At 36.4% G+C, this 19,047-nt stretch overlaps 1 protein-coding gene across 1 annotated transcript in view; it reads left to right on the plus strand.

The window, feature by feature from the left end:
* LOC107734532 (protein FAM19A5-like) overlaps positions 1-19,047 on the plus strand; it is a 61,385-nt gene that overhangs the window by 38,692 nt on the left and 3,646 nt on the right. Inside the window, exon 4 of the mRNA XM_016546515.1 lies at positions 17,052-17,099. Within this exon, the coding sequence (XP_016402001.1) occupies positions 17,052-17,075 (24 nt within the window). The 3' untranslated portion in view covers positions 17,076-17,099. The remainder of the gene's footprint in view (positions 1-17,051; positions 17,100-19,047) is intronic.

Genomic DNA, 19,047 nt, shown 5'->3' on the forward strand with positions numbered 1-19,047 from the left:
CGTTTGCAAAACTTTATTTTCGTTTGCAAAACTTTATTTTCTTTTGCAAAACTTTATTTTCTTTTGCAAAACTTTTATTATTTTGCATATATATGTGGCATTATATTGACTCCATATAAATGGAAACAGTGTTTTGTAAGAGAGTACTCTCATGCAAATGTTTAGGTTTTTTTTTTTTATGCATACAAGACACACTTTCTCTTTGCATTTGTTCAAATTTCCAAAGAAGCATGCTATTTGGTGGCTCAAAATACCAAAACCTATGTTTATTGGTTGTAGTGTTGATTTTGTTAACGAAGACTATGACGAAAAATGTTCGTTGACGAGCTTTTTTCCCCATGACTAAGACGAGACAAAGATGAGACGACAATAAGGTCAATAAACGATAACTAAGACTATATCAACATGCAATTTCGTTGACGAAATTAGACGAGACTAAAATATATTAAAAAAGATAAAAACTTTACCAAAAATCTCTTTTTATTTTCGTCAAAAAAGGAGACAAAATGTTATTGCAGACTGCTCTACACGCCTCTACTACGCGAGCTTTCATGAGTGCGGTTGCCAGATATCAAGAGTTCAAATCCCCGAATCAGAGCTTCGCTGTTAAATTCATACATTTTCTGCCCGGTGTGTTTGCTTATTTTAAGTTTAGTTTGCCTCATTGCGGAAGCGCCGCCGCAGATGATCTGAAAACAAACAAGCTGGAGTTTAGCGATCTAAATGAAAGCGTCATTCAGCCGGTCAGTGTTCTGTCATGGGATCTCACTATATTGTTTGCGATTGTGATCGCTGAATAAATACACTTACTCATGGGCGTCGGAAGCAAAATAAATGTAGGTGGGTCCTCCCCCAGAAAAAATTTACTGGAGTATATGCCAAAAGACGGCTGCTGAGCAACGTTTCCAGTGGTGTAAGTGGTAACGTGGGTTGCGTAGTATTTTTGATGCAAGCGACCCGAGTTCGCGTCCGCCTTTTTGCCGAAATCGTTCTTCTCCCTTTTAACATCTCATATCACATCAGAAAGGCCTTTTTTTTTCAATAAAAATAAAATCGAAAAGTTGAAATAAAGTATCAGGTAGGGTTAGGTGTATCTGAGCAGCAGATGCTGATGCTTTGTTTGTTTTGCTGTGTCGCAGGAGTGCAGCAGGCGCGAGTAGTGAAAACACGGAATGGAGTTTAATTTATATGGACTCTGAATGAGCCGAGTGGAATGGATTTGAGGAAGCAGCAGCGTGGAATTCAAGGCTGTAGCTAGCTGGCGTTTAATTTATTAGGGCATTAGTCATGTGGAATGGATTTGACTGACGGCGCTCTGAAAAGTACACATATTCGCTGAATTAGAGACGGTAAAAGTGGGTGGGTCCAATATCATTGGTCTTCAAAAGTGGGTGGGTCCTGTCCCACCCTCATTCAATGGTTCCGACGCCCATGCACTTACTCAATCGCTGTTGTTTTAATAGAGAAATAAACTATTGCAATTATGGAATAAGTGGAATTACTAGGAATTTCATTTTCATAATGTAGACAGAGAGATTGCATAAGTCTTTGGTATTATATTATAATAAATCAGTACACTAGATGAGGTAAAATACACCATGTATGTGTCCACATTCTATTGATTTGTGCTTACTGGAGAAAGTGCAATACCTGAAATGCAAAAGTAAATGTATCAAATGACAACAATAATTACGATTATAATTTTGAGAAAAAAAATATTTTTTCAGTTTAACCATTATATAGAGAATGACGAAAATGCGACTAATATTTAATTGACTAAAAGACCTGACTAAAATGCTCATACATTTCATTGAATAAACAAAAACAGGACAAGTTTGTCTAAATATGATAACTAAAATGTACATTTGAGTAAGACTAAGACTAAATTCAAAATGGCTGCCAAAATTAATACTGCTGTACGGTTAATTAATAATAATCTTATTGCTAAAATGTCAATTGACTAAATATGTATGACTAAAATACTTCAGGTTTTCTTCGACTAAAACTAGACTAAAATACTTTAGATTTTCTTGGACTAAAACTAGACTAAAATGTTGAGACTTTTAGTCGACTAAAACTTGACTAAAACTAAATAGGATAAGGTTGACTAAATATGATCAAAACTAACAAGGACATTTTAGCCCGGGACTAAGACTAAAATTAAAATGGCTGACAAAATTAACACTAATTGGTTGAATAGATGACAGTTTGAACCAATCTGGGCACGGGGGTGGGACTAAGCGTCAACAATTGTCCCTGTTTTGCTCAGAGGAACAAAATGCATAGATTTCTTTTGACGAATTAATGCTGATCAAAATGTGATGACGTCACTACGTTTACTACGGAGCCTCCGAATGTCCAAATGAGACACATGCGATACCTCGATCTCGATTCGATGTCTCTGTCTTTGAGGGTTAACATCTCGAGAAGCGAAAAGCTGCATGTTTGTAAAAAACAAATCCATCAAAGACAGTTTAAACTGTCACTTCTGGCAAAAATACGAGTCCATAATTCATAATAACTCTTCCTCCAGTGAAAAAATCCAACCCCTGTTGTCCTCTCACATCAAAATCCACCAACATTCTTCAGAACTGTTTTGGACTGTTTTCGCTTGTAAATGGTGCTTGATCTGTCCATATTTCTCTCCTGATTCAGACAAGATGACTTTTTCACTAGAGAAGCAATATTATTGATGGAGGACCCGTATATTAACCTTATTTTACCTGGGATTTAGACTCATCCTCATGCACTCAAGGCTTATATGGGAAATATTCTTTCTTATGTGTGTCTTTTCTGTACATATTTTTATAAGTTCATGTTTTTTATCAAGCACCACTTGAAGTGGAAATATTTTACACAAAAGTTTGATTTGCTGTAGCAATCTTAACAACTACAAGTATCATTTTTGCTGCTATGTTATCAAGGTAACAATCCTGTTCATAATACAGTGGCAGTGACGTATGCCATGTATTGTTTTTCAATATCCACTTATAAGTCTTACTTGAAGTGCTCTGCCCTTGGAAATGAGTCGTCCGTAGAGATGCTCACTTTCCAATGGAATTTGTCCCTCCCTCTTTCTTACCATCCATGCCTTTCTGTCTGCTCACTAGCACTTGTGCATTGGTTAGTGTGTTTATGTGGTTGTATAGGCATGTGTGTGTGTGTGTGTCTAATCTGTGTGTGTGTCTGTGTCCGCAGCCTTGTGTCTCTCAGCCTGGGGCAGCTGCCGCAGATTTCATGCCCCTGTTTCCTGCACCATATAATCTAGTCTGACAGCGGAGAGGAGTTTGCATGGGAGTTGTTTACTTATATGTGTGTGTATGGAGTTGAAATGTGTCTGTGTGTGTGTGTGGACAGATGTTTACTTCTGTGTGTGATTATGGATAAGTGTCCATTTGTGTGTGATTGCATTTAGAGTGTGATTGCATTTAGTGTGTGTGTGTGTGTGTGTGTGTGTGTGTGTGTGTGAGAGAGAGAGAGAGAGAGGGAGCATGTGTATCCTTTCAAAATGCCTCTTTTCACGGTGGACTGAATGCTACCGTGTTACAGTGTCAGCAGAGGCAGTTTTCGGCAGATTTGTGACAGCTATTCTTAGGAACGATATAGATATGCTTATGAAAAGTGTTATGGCTGTTATTGTGAGGTCTAGCAGGAAATTAGTTAGATTGTATGATTACCAAGTGAAGGAGATGGTTCATAAATCAGTGGATGTGGAATAAAGAAGGTTGTACTTCCTAACAAAACCGTGAAAGAGGCAATTTAGTTGCAGTTGCTGACCTATATGGGTTTTTCAATGGCTGATGGTGATCTAGAAAGCAGGGCAGTCAGTGGAATGCTGACATGTTCACGCTTTAACCCTATACAGCCTATAGTATCATATTTGATATGTGAATTAATAAGGCTACTAAATTATCAACAGGATCAAAACTTAGCTGTAAACCTGTTGTACATAATCTACTACTGTATATGTCATCTGTCATCTGATTGATAGTTTGTACTCTTCTAGCAGGTAAAAGGTCTGTTAAGTATCATTCTAAAAATTATACTAGTGCATTGTACACATCTTTTTTGCAGTGAAGTCTGTAATGATTTTTACAATAACCTTTATTTTGTTAGTAATATTTCAAGATGAACAGTTACTGGACTGAAGCAACTTAGGTTTACTTTATTATCCATACATCATTTTTAGAAAAATTATGTTAAAATGTGAGTATCAAATATGATACATCAGGCTATTGAGGCTTTCATCTGGCTTTTTTATCAATAATAATTGTATTGTATTGCCTTATATGTTTTACAGGACAAAAAAAACACAATACAGAGTTTTGATCATTAAACTAAGCTTTTAAAATCATCTTACTAAGATAATACTAATAGTAATACAGAATCTTTATATGCATTTTATGTAAGTATTCTGCTATACTGTTATAAAATCTCATTGATTTACATTATAAGCTGTCAGAATTGAATCTTTAATCTAATTTTTGGCCATATAAATATCAGCAACATCACAAATTTCATATTTTTGCTCAGTTTGTGCCTCTGAATAAAGCTGGGGTGTTTTCTATCATATCATATTATATGAGCCATAAAGGCTTGATGTACAAAATGTGATACAAAACATAAAACACATATGCAAACTTTTTGATATATCAGGCCTTACATGGTTGATGATGGCAAATGAGATGCACAGATTTGCTATAATCAAGTGTACAATAGATTGACCCAAAATACACAAAACAATCTTCAATAGTGTGCTCAGGACCCTGTCAAGGGGTCTTGTATCACCCTAAAGGGTTTTATTTTGTGCTCAAGACCAGCTGACTGTAGATTATTTCATTTATTACATGCCTGCTTACCAATTAAATAAGTAAGGGGACATGAAATATTGACTTGAGTTTTATTCTTTTATTATGTGAGAAAAAGACCACGCAGTGGTTTGAGAAAAATGAAACTAGCAAAGCTATGTAGGAAATTGGTTGCTTGCAATATCTGGAGAAAGCTATCCATTAACATTGCCATTCATCTCAATGGCAGCTGCGCGGCTAAAATACAAGTCTATTTCATCGTTTTAAGAGCTTTCCAAAAAGAAATGAAATATCAATATATACTGTACATGTTGTTGGCAAAACGTTTTTTTTTTGTCAGAATACACTGCTAATTTTGAATTGCTGTCATTCTGCGTGTATGTCATACATTCTGCGTGTATGTCACAGATTGCAGTGGGACAATTTGTAACAACGCTGCATTGCGATTGTGTAACAGAATTGCTGTATTCATGCCATGATGACTGAATAATAGCAAATATATCATGGAGTAGGGAAACAACAGCAACAGATACCAGAAAGCACAGAGTGCAGTGTTTCATAGGCTTGAGTCCAGAAAATGTGTGCAATTGGTGTGTGTTTGTCTTTTAAATGTGCGTTCACATGCTTTGCACCTGCAACTTCCCTATATTCAGCCCTTCCAGCGTGCAGGGGATTCAGACAGAGCCAGGTTCTGGCCCACTAATGGAGTTAGCATATGCAGAAAGCTGAATCCCTGCCAGGCATTATTACAGATCACTCACGGGGGCCCCTAAACACGCTGGCCATTTGTCTTCACTAGTGAACTGCTGAAAGGTTCAAATTTGCCATAGTCTCGAGAGCCCACTGCTTTGGCATGTCATGCGCTGTGGAGATATTCACAGAGATGAGTATGAATAGGAAACAGAGAACGAGAGTGCGAATGCTTAGCGAAGCTGGGGAGAAGGGCTTGAAAGTGGGTGGGCGGCTTGTGAACACTGTCCGGTTACAAACCACTGTGTCATGCTGTCATGTCATTTATAGTGCCTGTGAAAACATAATGCTCTTGCAGGAACCAGGAAGTTCCCAAGGAAGACTCATTAGAGGGCCTTAACGGATGTTTTCTCAACATGTGGTTTTCTCTGTCAGCTTTTATTTAGCTTCTCTGCATGAGTGTGGATTTGGTTAAAGATAAAATGCAATTAAAATTAAACCTGTTTACTTTATTAAAGGGATAGTTCACCCAAAAAATTTAAATTACTCACCCTCTAGAAGAAGATAACCACTAAATGACCACTGACTTCAATAGAATGGAGTGAGGAAAAACACATTTCTCAAAATATATTCTTTTGTGTTTCATAGAAGGATGTATGTCATGCAGGTTTGGAATGACATGAGTAAATCATGACAGAATTTTCATACTTCAGATTAATGATGGATGTTCCTAGTCTTATTGTAAATAATGCATTTTATTACAAAAAGAACAAAACAGTTTTTCATGGTAGTCTTTAATCTGAATAATTTCCTTTTCCTCTGACATCAATTTTCTGACAAAAAGCCAAATAGCTATTTCAATTCTGATTTGAATTGACACCACAGGAAGTGACATTTAAAAAAGGAAGTTAAATTTTACAATAATTGCAATTCAAAGAAATTCTAAGAAAGTAATAAACAACTAATTTATTAAATGCATCAAATATTATTTAATATGTTTAAAATTATTAAATTAAAAATACATGTATTCATTAATTAAATATTAAATATATAAACTACAGTAAATAAAAAAAAATATAGGTGGTACTTCATTTATCTATCTTATCATTCTATTATTTTATTGTTCTATCTATCCTTCTGTCTGGTTCTACATTCTGTCTGTCTGTAAGGCCTTTAAACTAGGGATGGGCGATACACTTATTCGTTTTTTGATACGATACCGATACTTTTAAAGGCCAGTATTGTCGATATTGATACCGATACAATACTTCTAAACTGAACTTTTAAATTATGAAATTTATTAAATTATTAAATTACTAAGAGTAAAATGGATAATGATACCCACTTAACTTTATATTTGAAATGCATTTTAACATTCAATACGCCTTAACTGCAACTTACTAGGTTATATTTTTGTTGACACGTAGTTAAAATATGTTTACTGTAGTGGTAACCATGGAAATCTACAAATACTATAGTTGAACTATGTCACTTTAGTAAAACCACCATGGTTCATTTTCAGAAGGGACTGCCAGTGACAGGCTGTTGCATGCATAAAATGCAACCTTTTTATTCTGACAGCTATGATTTATATTAACATGATCAATATGAACTTTTAGCGTTCAGTTTAAATAAATGTAATTGCACAAACTGTAGGCTACAATTTCAATTTGTTTATTGTGAAATCACTTTTTTTTTTCTGTCCTCTGATAAGCATTGTTCTGCCGTTCTCAAAAACATCAGTGGTTTCTTATGATACTTTTGGGAAACGCAGCTCTGTTTGAATGCACTGTCAGATGTGAGTGAACGCTCTCTGTGATTGATTGGTTCTGTCTTGCAGCATTTGCATGTGTTCAGATGAGCAGGAAACTAGTTCTATCCTACACAATTATTCGCTAACACAGGTTGTTCGTCCAATTCAATACATATTGTACGCCTTATTTTTTTGTTAAATAAAATCACTGGTAAAAAAAAAAAAACACATCTTAGTATCGATATTTTTTATTTGAGTATCGATACTTTCGATACTCACATCAGTATTGGTATATTGATACTTCAGGATCGATACGCCGATCCCTACTTTAAACCTTCAAACTTAAGGCTTTTTTTTAACTTTTACTTCAAACAATGCTTTTTTAATCCAACATGTTATGAATTTCTTTCAATTTCAGTTCATTTTAATCTACTTAAGTTTCGATTTTAATTGCGATTCTGCATTCTGTTTGGTTCCTCAATTTAAATTAAATTCAAATTCAATAATTGTACTGGAATTTCAAAGACATTCCCAGTTCAGTTTTCAATGTAGCACAACCCTGGATAAGTAAAGAATCACATGGTTTCTTAAAATGATCATATCTGCAAAATCCAGATAATTTCACATTGCAGTTTTTCAGCTGCTCATTCGAGGGAGTTTTTCCTTGCTGCTGTTGCCTTAGGGCTTGTTCTCAGAGGCATTATTTTCCTGTCCTTTTATCTTCTTTATTTTTCTAGTTTCTGTCATGCTGCTTTGAAGCAATTTGTATTATTATAAGCTATACAATTATATTAAAACAAATACAGTATATTTTAGTCAAACACCAAAAAGAAACTGAATTCCCCTCCAAATGTAAACCTGTGTCTGATTTTTCCTTTTTGACGACGTGTCTTTCTCTGTCTTAATCTCTGCCTCCCCTCGGTTTCTTCTGGGTAATAGCATTGCTCTGTCACTGCACAGTCATCATTACTGAGAGAAAGGATGAATGAGATGTACAGAGGGAGGGAAAGAGCGACGGAGCGGTGTGGAGGAATGAGGCGATTGTTTTCAGCCAGCCGTTGTATTTAGGGAAGGGGCCGTCTCGGTGAGATCTGCCACGACAGGGTCAGAGCAAACACGGCGTCTCATCCACAAGCCGTCTCCCCCGCTCCGCCTGCTCGCTTTCCGCTCACGTCCGCCTCCATTTGCTCACGCCTGCACTGTTAGAGGCCACTAAATATCTGACACACTGGAGAATTGGCAATCCTTTGAGAATCTGTACCCTTTTCAACCTCTCCCCTCTTCTTTTTATTGAATACATTTATTGAGCGGAGCGCGTGGCACAGCGGGTCGCCTGATTTGATTCTGCTTCGCCTCATCCGTGGGGAGGGGAGCATCCAAATTCAGCTCCGTGGGTCCTCAAAGGGGCCTGTGTGACACAGCGGTGTGTGCCTTTATTCATAATTGAGAGAAATACATTAGTTGAGTGCTAGCATGGGATGTTTTTTGTAATTGAAGAGGCAAGGTGTTAGCAAAAAAGAAAACACCCTTACTCTCAGCGGAGTGATGCTTGGAAATCTATCTAACTTGTTATCTGATATTGCAGGCTGTGATTTTGTAAAGCCTAGATTTTATTTTCTAAAGCCAGTTTTATTTGATTCTTATGATATAATTATATGTGACCCTGGACCACAAAACAAGTCTTGAGTCGCTTGGGTATATTTTTAGCAATAGCCAAAAAACAATGTATGGGTCAAAATTATCGATTTTTCTTTTATGTCAAAAATCATTAGGATATTAAGTAAAGATCATGTTCCATGAAGGTATTTTGTAAATTTCCTACCGTAGATATTTCAAAACTTAATTTTTGATTAGTAATATGCATTGCTAAGAACTTCAGTTGGACAACTTTAAAGGCGATTTTTTTAGTATTTAGATTTTTTTGCACCCTCAGATTCCAGATTTTCAAATAGTTGTATCTCGACCAAATATTGTCCTATCATAACAAACCATACATCAATGAAAAGCTTATTACTCATGATTCTTTGTCAGCAAACCTCAAACAGCACTTCAGAAAGTCACAAAAAAGAGTTTTACAAACAAAACTGATGAGAGGCCATAATTTTTCTTTTCATTTTTTTTTTTTTAAGCATTGCTGTACTTGCTTGAGATGATGTAGCTGTACAATTCTTGGGAATTAAATCTTCTTAAGTCTTAAAATGATGACGATTGTTGGTGTTCTTTATGCAGTCTCAGGCATTTTTACAAGAACAAAGGGTGTTTTAAATTAGAAATGCTTTAGCCTTTAGCATCATATAGAAAGCTATATTTTCTACCTCATTTTATAAAGAGAATCCATTGTATGATTGGGGAAAAAAAGAAGTCGTTTTATGCAGGGTTTTGAAGTAAGCATTAAGAAAAGTTCAGTTGCTATTTGAATCGTCTCTCTTCCGAGTTACTAAAATAGAAATTCACAAATGTTTATAGTAAGACGTTTGAAACATGAACCTTCTAAATACAGTAAGATGTTTTTGTCTAGTTTCCCAGGAAAAATAAAGCAATAGTTCCCTCATGTTGTTCCAAACCTGTAGTACATATTTTCTTCTGTGGAACAAAAAAGAAGACATTTTGAAGAATGTTTGTAACCGCTTTTGGTTACCATTGATTTCCAATTCTCATCACTGAGAAATTTCTCAAAATATCTTTTTTTGTGCTCCACAGAAGAAAGTAAGTCATACAGATTTAGAATGACACGGGTGAGTAATTTTGACAGAATTAAAAAATTTCTGTGAACTGTCGCTTTAATAAATGCCTAAAACAGGATACTTGGGAAGCAACACTGCATAAGGATATTTAGACTTGTTTGTATTTTTAATATAACTTTATCTTACTGCATTGGCAGATTTGTTTCACTTGTTTATATACAACACATGGAAAATCTGGCAGTGTTGGTAATGCAATGTATTTTGATTGTTATTGATAAAATGCTTTGAATGTCACATATTAGCCCTAACTATTTTCATTGTCAATTTCTACAGATATTTAAATTCTTGTCAAGTTACTCATTAAGTCAAATAAGTTATACAAATTTTATATATCAGGACAAAAACCATATATCTGCAATGTCAAAACACAGGTTTGATTGAAAAGCCCTGAAACACATCCATGCGTTTAAATTATGTATTTGTTGCTCAAGAGATCGTTACGAGTAATTGCCTTATCAAAGCTGCTTCTAATCAATATCGAAATGTGTTCGTTTATTTCCGAGCAAAGAGAATGAGCGCACATCTAAATGTCCCATTTCTGTTCGTTTAGCTGGTCGACAGAAGGTTTGAGTGAATTAAACACACGTTCTGTTCTTTGAGTTTTCTTAGCATGCATCGTTTCTTGATTTCATATAGCTCTCCTCCTCCGCCCCCTCTCCCTCTTGAAATTATTCTTTTATGTTTTTGGCCTCCTCTCTTTCCCATTAGAAACCCCTCTCAGCCAGCCGCCCCGTCACTTAGACCACGTTTAGGCCATTTTCCATCTGAAGTAGGGCTGCACGATAAATCGCATGCGATATTTAACGTGCATCTTGTCAGAAAGCCGGTTCTGTAATCAGCGGTAAATCTCCATCACGTGCGTGCTTTCACATTGAGCAGCATTAACTACACAGAGCCGTTGTTCACTGACGAGCTGCGCAACACCACGTTCATATTCGCGCGATTTTTTGCGCAGCTCGTCAGTGAACAACGGCTCTGTGTAGTTAATGCTGCTCAATGTGAAAGCACGCACGTGATGGAGATTTACCGCTGATTACAGAACCGGCTTTACTCATAAGATGCGCGTTAAATATCACATGCGATTTATCGTGCAGCCCTAATCTGAAGGATTGCCAGGGTTTCTTTGAACTATCGTTTTTGCATCCCACATGCAGTGCTTCACGTTTCTCTGAGGAATATTTGGAGATGTTTGCTGCGGGTCTATCAGGCCGTGATCAGAGGATGTCTCATATTGTCCTTCTTCTTTGAGGCCCCCGCTACCGTTTTGGATTTTTTTGGAAGACATATTAGCATACCGTGAGTAGAGACTACTCTATTCTACTGCAGGATAACCAACAGGATGAAAAATTGATTTGAAACATCTTCCAGAAGAGGTGCTTCCAATAATGCATTTGTAGTGATTGAGACTGTGATATTTCAAAGAATTCGAATACCAAGAGATGAACGTATGCAAAAAAAAAAGCTTCTTTATAGTTCATACATGTATATGAATCTGTTAATGTATTAATTTCTTTATACATTCTATTATCTGTCTTTGTTGTTTGAGCTGCAGGATAACCAACAGGATGAAAATTTTATTTGAAACATCTTCCAGAAGAGGTGCTTTCAATAATGCATTTGTAGTGATTGAGACTGATATTTCAAAGAATTCGAATACCAAGAGATGAACGTATGCAAAAAAAAAAAAGCTTCTTTATAGTTCATACATGTATATGAATCTGTTAATGTATTAATTTCTTTATACATTCTATTATCTGTCTTTGTTGTTTGAGCCCTTCATCGAGCAGAGAACAAAAGAAATAAACACAGGAAAGCCAGAGAATCATTCTCACTCCATTGTGACCTGGACTCCCACAGGCGGCTTGAAAAGCGCATATCGCACCAGGGAATCTGCTTCTTTTTGAAATTAATTTCATTGAGATGCTTGATAAAGCCTGAGAAATGTCTGCTAACTATTCACTGACTTGCATTTAGCAGTCATTTTCAAAGGCTACTCCATCAATATACGCTATCAGGTTGGTCCCTGCAGTTTGCCAGTGATTTATAATTGCTTTAATTGCTCCTCTCGCAGCCACTGGAGGAGATTAATCAATCCTTAAATTCAAAATCCAGCCTGTCGGAGGCCAGTCGGAGGATTGGCCCTCGCCACCTCCCGCAAAAAGGGTGCATATTGCTTTTAATTCGTAGCCGTGCCTGCTGTTATCGTGGAAATGAAGACTAACTTGAGTGTGTTAATGCACGTCTCCCACGGTTACAAAATCACTAATCCCTGCCTAAACGGCATGAGGTTGAACGGCCACACTCTTCCAAATGCCTTCCTTAGACCTGTTTCACACAGCATATGTCTGAGGAGCAGTAGAACATTGTGCTTTCACGTGGCAAACTGCATTAATAAACAGTGCATGCACAATAGTATATCTGTGAATTAACATTAACTCCTAGATTAATAAAGACAGTGAATGAAATTAAAATGCTGCTCATTGTTAGTTCATGCACCTAATGAATTATCTAATCGTACAAATTGAACCTTATGCATCAACCACATTAACATTTTACATTATACAATGCTAATCGGATCTTTATGCAATTTTATAATTTTTTTTTAAAGTGCTAATTCAACCTAAAATGGAAATTCTGTCATCATTTACTCACCTACATGTAATTTCAGACCTGCACGACATGTAGAAATATATATTGAAAAATGTTTTTGAAAGTCAGTGAGGTGTTGTTTGGACCCTGTTGACATTCATTGTATGAACAAAAATAGTGTCATCAGTGTCACATGATCCTTTAGAAATCATTCCAATATACTGATTTGCTGCTTAATAAAACATTAATTTAACAATAAAAGTTTTAATTTAATAATATTAATTTAAACTGGCTGTAGCCTCTTATTATGGGGTCCGAAAGGAATATGCACAACAGAATGTGTGAAACAGGCCTTGTCATGTCAGTTAACTTGTTCCATCGCTAGTGTGTACAGAGTATTTTTTTTTCATGAGGATGGTATGGGGCAGTTTGTAAAAGATGACAGAGCTTGTATTTACTCTTTCAGAGGGTAAATAGTGTTGCTGTTAATAATATTGTTTCTGTTAAGAACTTTTTTCCTCCTGTGACGCTAACACCTGGAGCAGTAGCATCATTTGCGCTAATGATAGCTAATCTGTTCAATTAGCAAAGTACACATTTGTAATCTGGGCCTCTCTGCTAGCAGGCAAGTTTACATACTCTTCATCTTCCTCTTGCAGATTAATGCCCTACGACATTCACAGTACTGTGGCGGCACACAATCCCCTGTGGTAACGTGCTAACAGAGGAGCTGTTTCAGCCGATTGTTTGCAGACAAACACAGAAATGGCTCCTTCATTCCACGTCCCTCTTCCTCGCTCTCTCACTCACTCTCGTTCTGCCTCCTTCCTACTTTACCACAGGAGACCGCTTTCACCTTTTTAGCCCATTAATTAGCATGAACAGTTAATAGTGCCTCCTACAATGACTGCCTCAGCAGGTTTGCCTCAGAGTTGGTGTCACCAAATCGATATCAAGTCGGGCATAAAGCACTAAAGAAACTCAATCGTGAGAAGCGGGTCGGTGCGGTCATGGTTGCTTCTCTTAGTGATTTTTCAGTTAGAAGCAAGCCATCCCTACACCAGTATGCATAACACGGTGTGATTTTGTTTTCTGTACTTGATGTTTGTCGCATTAATTGTCAGATAGTACGATATGACGCCAGTGAGATCAGATTATGTTCACAACTGACAGCACTGACAAGGCATTTTACATCATCAAGAGAGTGCAACAGTTGTTTCATAAGTAAAAATTCCATTTATTTTCTCCATAGTGGAATTGATTGTGAAAGATCATTTATAAACCTTTGAAGACAGACCTACTTTGAACTACGAGGTTGTTAATAGATGGAATATGCTTTTGTAAAAAGCGTCAGCTTGCATCATTTAAACTTAATTTTTTTTAAATAATCATTTTCAGCAGTGGAATTCCAGGTGAAAAACTACATTACCCATGATTCTGCAAAGAAACTCCACCAATCAGAGAATCAGGACCAACAAGTGGAGCCAAAAGAACCGCATACTACTCTTTTAGCATACTATTTATTGCATACTATATTGTAGGGAAATATTCGATTTTGAACACAGCAATAGAGTCACTTTCCTTACACTCTCGAATGACTTTAATATTTGTATGCATATTTTGCAATAGACATATATTGGTTCTGTATACATAATCATCTTTAAATCAATAGTTTTGTATTTATCCATTGTTTTTCATCTGATTGTCATTCACAATGCTGCATGGGTTTGTAGTTCTTTCCCTCATTAAACCATTAAGTTCTCAATCTTTACAAATATTTTTTTGTTTCAAATCAAAATTTGTAATGTTGTGATTTCACCTCATAGCTGGTTGGTTTGGTTCATCGCTTATAAATCTCAAAAGAAGACTCAATGGGAAAAATTAATGGGAAAAATACTTTCTTCCAGCTTCCTCTCAAGGCTGCTGAAAAAGTGGACAGGCACTGTTGCACTCTATTGTATCAGCCATAGAGCCAAATTAGCATTTGTTGGCAGTCTAATGTGGCTGGCCGAAAAAGGGATTTTGTGGACAAACCAATGTAATTTCTTTCTTTATCATTTATTTAAGCTTCAGAACAATATTATAAAGAGGAAAAACAACCAACGCAGAACAATAAACTAAATTAACTGACAAATACATAAAAGAAACAATAAATTATAGAAGTATTATTTTATAAACAAATACATTAAAAATAATACATTTAAAAAAGGCCATATCTTTTTAGTATGATCGTAATGCCCCGTAGGGAACCTAATGAACAATGTATTTATCTTGCATATCATGTGGACTTGCTAACTCTAGCAACTGCACTTCTTAGTTCTTCATTAGACACACTGGAGGACTGTGGCTCAAACTGAGGCTGAGATTCATCGCCAAGGCAATTAACCCACTGCCGATCATGTCACACCAAGCAATCAAAGATAATTCCCAACGTTTGTCTCTGAATGCAAAAATGTGGTAAAAACCATGTACAGTAGTGCATACTGAGCTTACGTGATAACACTCTCAGAATTCCCCTCACATCTCCAGTTTCTTCATTAGACACTGGAGGACTGTGGCTCAAACTGAGGCTGAGATTCATCGCCAAGGCAATTAACCCACTGCCGATCATGTCACACCAAGCAATCAAAGATAATTCCCAACGTTTGTCTCTGAATGCAAAAATGTGGTAAAAACCATGTACAGTAGTGCATACTGAGCTTACGTGATAACACTCTCAGAATTCCCCTCACATCTCCAGGAGAAAGAAGATCTTGTCTAGGATCTTGAAGAAGAGAAATTGGAAAAAATGATATCAAAAAGCTTGCAGCTAGTTGCAGGATCGTCTTGTTTGCTTTCGCTGTTCTTGTTGTTTTCATTTAACAATGCAGCATGAGTGCTTAGCATTTAGATGACATGTTTGTGGAGAGGTGCAACAGATCAGATGCACTGCGTGAAGGGTTTCACAGATAGCGCCAGACTTCCAGGGCGGAGAGGCATACGGGCAGGCGGGCACTGGAAAAAGCGGCTCTACCCATAGAATCCCGGGCACTGTCACCACCATTGTGAATGACGCGGTGACGAGCCAATCAGCACGGGTGCCAACGAGTGGCCTAGAGAGCCTTTCTGCATGCCAATGAGTGTAGCGGATCCAAGAACCACGAGCTTGCCAATGAAGGATTTGAAGTCTTGAGGGGTTAAGAGGTTTTTATAAACATTGAACGAGCAAGTGGAAAGTTGGAAGTTTCTTCAACTTGATCTGAGAGAAAAGACTTCAAAAAAGCCCTGTGAAGTGCAGAATACAGGGCTGGCTATTTTGAGGCGCTTTGAGAGTATAAACCAGACAGCAGAGGACCTGAATTAGCAACGTTAGCAGAGTTGATAGTGTTGCAGACAATCACGCAGTGCTGGGCAGTGACTAACTAAAACAGACACACTACTAACTTAACCATATTTTTCAGTAGGAACTAGTATTTATTTGTGTGCAGGTCTTTTGTGGGTCATACTCAAATGTTGATATTATTGACTTACAAAACTTCAGAAAGCTAAATTTATTAATTATGTTGATTCATTTATTAACATTGAAGACATTGCTGCTAATCATAAAGGACAACTTGTTTTTTAGTTTTTATTGTATTTTATGATAGGTTTTTAATCAAATTGTCTTTTTATTTATTTTGTACTTTGTTTTTCCTCATATTCATTTTAATGTATAATCTTATTTCATTTGAACCAATTTGTTCTCTTTTTTCCAATTTCTACTACTTACTTTGTTATATTTATATTTCTTTAATAATCTATTTTTTAATCATTTTTCTTCAAAGCACTTCAAATTACCACTGTATGAAATGTGCTATAGAAATAAACCTGCCTTTCCTATAATCTCAAAACACATACTATTGATCACTCACAATAGCATAATAAATTAATTAAAAAATTATAATTAAAAATGAACAAATTATGTGTTTAAATTAACCATATACCTTTTTCAAAATGGTGAGAAAATCACAAATGTCACATTTGAACAGTCTCTTTACTCTGAATTTTGACCTTGGGAATATTTTTCCAGAGTCTCTTAGTTTTAGTTTAGTGTTTTCCATAAATGATTGTTGCATAAATGAATGATGACTGCACTGTTGCTTAACCAAAGAAACAACATTTTTGAGAAAAAAAAACTGTAATAGTAAAAGTGGTATACTAGATGAAGGAGACAAGCTGTTTCAGGTTATTGACAAATTCAAGCAATTAAAAAAAAAAAAGTGCAAAATGTAATTATAGTTTATGGTTGAATCTATTTCAAATTATTTAATAAACGGTTATGTTATAGAATGATGCTTTTTATATGGAGCTTCTCCGCCATTTGAAATCTTTTGCACGACTGTAAATTCAGAGGAAATATTTTTCATGTTATTAAGTAGAATTTAATTATATAATAACACAGATCTAATGAAATAACTGACCACTATTTCCTTTCTCTTTTTTTTAAAGCCTCTGCCCAAGGAGCCATCCTAAAGGACTTCAGATTGCTGTGAGGAGGTGAGTGGTGCTTCAGTAAGATTATATCTGATCTTGCTCTGTTTGCTTTTTCTTAGTAAGTCATTATTGTCTCTAAATCTAATATGCAAACATGGTGATCGTCCAGCAAGCAGGTCCGAAGCAGAACGGCGACAAAACACGGCGAGCGACATGAGTGCTATCACAGCGTTGGTTTTAAAGCAACATGACAGATACAGAGCACAGGTACAGAGGTGGAATATGACAGAGCAGAAATCGAGTGGAAATCTTATCATTTATCCAACCAATTGTGCCCCGCCGGCGCTGATGAAGTTGTTAAGAGTGACGCACCTGATCAGCGGAAGGGCTAAAGCTGGATTAGAGGGCAGCTGGGGGCGCTGGTTGTGCCGCAAATCGAGAGATGAAGGGAGAAGATGATATTGCGGGACGTGAGCTGAAACCCAAAATCCCTCGTGTTCTGCCTCAGTAGTGATTGCAGATGGCGCGATGTTAGCAAAGAAAGAGATACGGTTCTATTTAACAAGATATATTTACATGCCAGCTGTTGTTTGTCTTTCCGTCATGCTTCGAGCGATTCCCAGTGAGTGTACATGGCTTGGGAAAAACTGTAGTTTTGCAGTGCAGGAGGATAATATGAGGACAGAAATTTGCATAAATGTATGTTAATCCTTGAGGCAATTAGCACCTGTCAGTTTCTGAGTGAAAGCTTTCAGTTCTTTTCATTACATGGCAAAATAATATGCTGAATATTGTTCTAAAAGCACCACCAACACCATTTTTTCTGTATTAAAAAAATGTGTCCTGTGGGAAACCATGCCTTTTCACGCCAGTGTTATTCCAACAGTCAGAGCTATATTTGAGTTGCACATGCCTTTATTTCTTATTGATAAAATGTATACAGTACACTGAATGCATTAATTCAATGTAAGTTACATTGGATAAAAGCATCTACTAAGTGCATAAAAGTGTCATACGTATTGCTGATGTGTACAGTAAAAAATGCTTGTAAACTATAGTGATCAGACAAATTGATCTATGTCTAAGAGTCTTTTTATAGAATTTGTCCATTAAGTCAAACTTATCTAAAAGAAAAAAAAAGATCCTTCATACTATGCACTTACAGTTAGAGTATATTTTCATTATGTATTATATAAGTTGGCAAGGGTGGGATTGTTCACCTAACTTTTCTGAACTTTTAGAACTTTTTTCAGTTGTAAATGACTGCTCATTAGTACATTTTTCAGTTTTTTACCCACCATAAAAGAGTAGGTAACTATGGTAACCAGGTTTTTATTTTCCTCTAAACCATATCCTTTTATGCCTCTGTACTTGCGTTTAACATCATTAAATGATTGTGCATTTCTAGAATCTTTCTATGGAGAAGTTGTCACAGATAGTTGCATAATGCATAGAGGCTGTATGCGTATCGAGTGCCAGACTTTTTCTGATTATTAGTGTCTTTAAACCTTAAACAGGCAAATGGCCACACATTCTGACAGGAAAGAGATCGAAGAAGACACTTTTATTTAAACAGAAACTTTTATGTAAACTGAGAAAAGAAGTAGACTTTTGTTGTTTTAAGTCTCAAATACTATGTTTGTTTGTTTTGTTTTTTCAAAATTTTATTGGGACTCGAGTCCAGGGGCGGTTCTAGACCACAGTAACTGGGGGGGCCAGACAGGGGCCACTTGTGCTTTTAGGGGGCACAATTTTAAAATTCATCTTAAACTACTTTAAGTAGCCTATTATTCATTCAGTCATTTTTCACCATGTCATGTATCGCTGCAATCTAGATGTAATCTATAACAATTTAAACTAAAACTTTCATTTATTTGACAAATAATTTTGCATTGTAGTGTCAGAGGCATCATTTTTGAGGTGGCACGAATAAGGGGGGGGCTCTCATGCTTGTCATATGACACACAGCAGCCACAAACAGATATAGGCTTATGTCTCTACTGAAAAAAAA

Source organism: Sinocyclocheilus rhinocerous, unplaced genomic scaffold (genome assembly GCF_001515625.1).
Source record: "Sinocyclocheilus rhinocerous isolate Xijiao unplaced genomic scaffold, SAMN03320098_v1.1 scaffold99, whole genome shotgun sequence".
In the NCBI taxonomy this organism is placed as follows: domain Eukaryota; kingdom Metazoa; phylum Chordata; class Actinopteri; order Cypriniformes; family Cyprinidae; genus Sinocyclocheilus; species Sinocyclocheilus rhinocerous.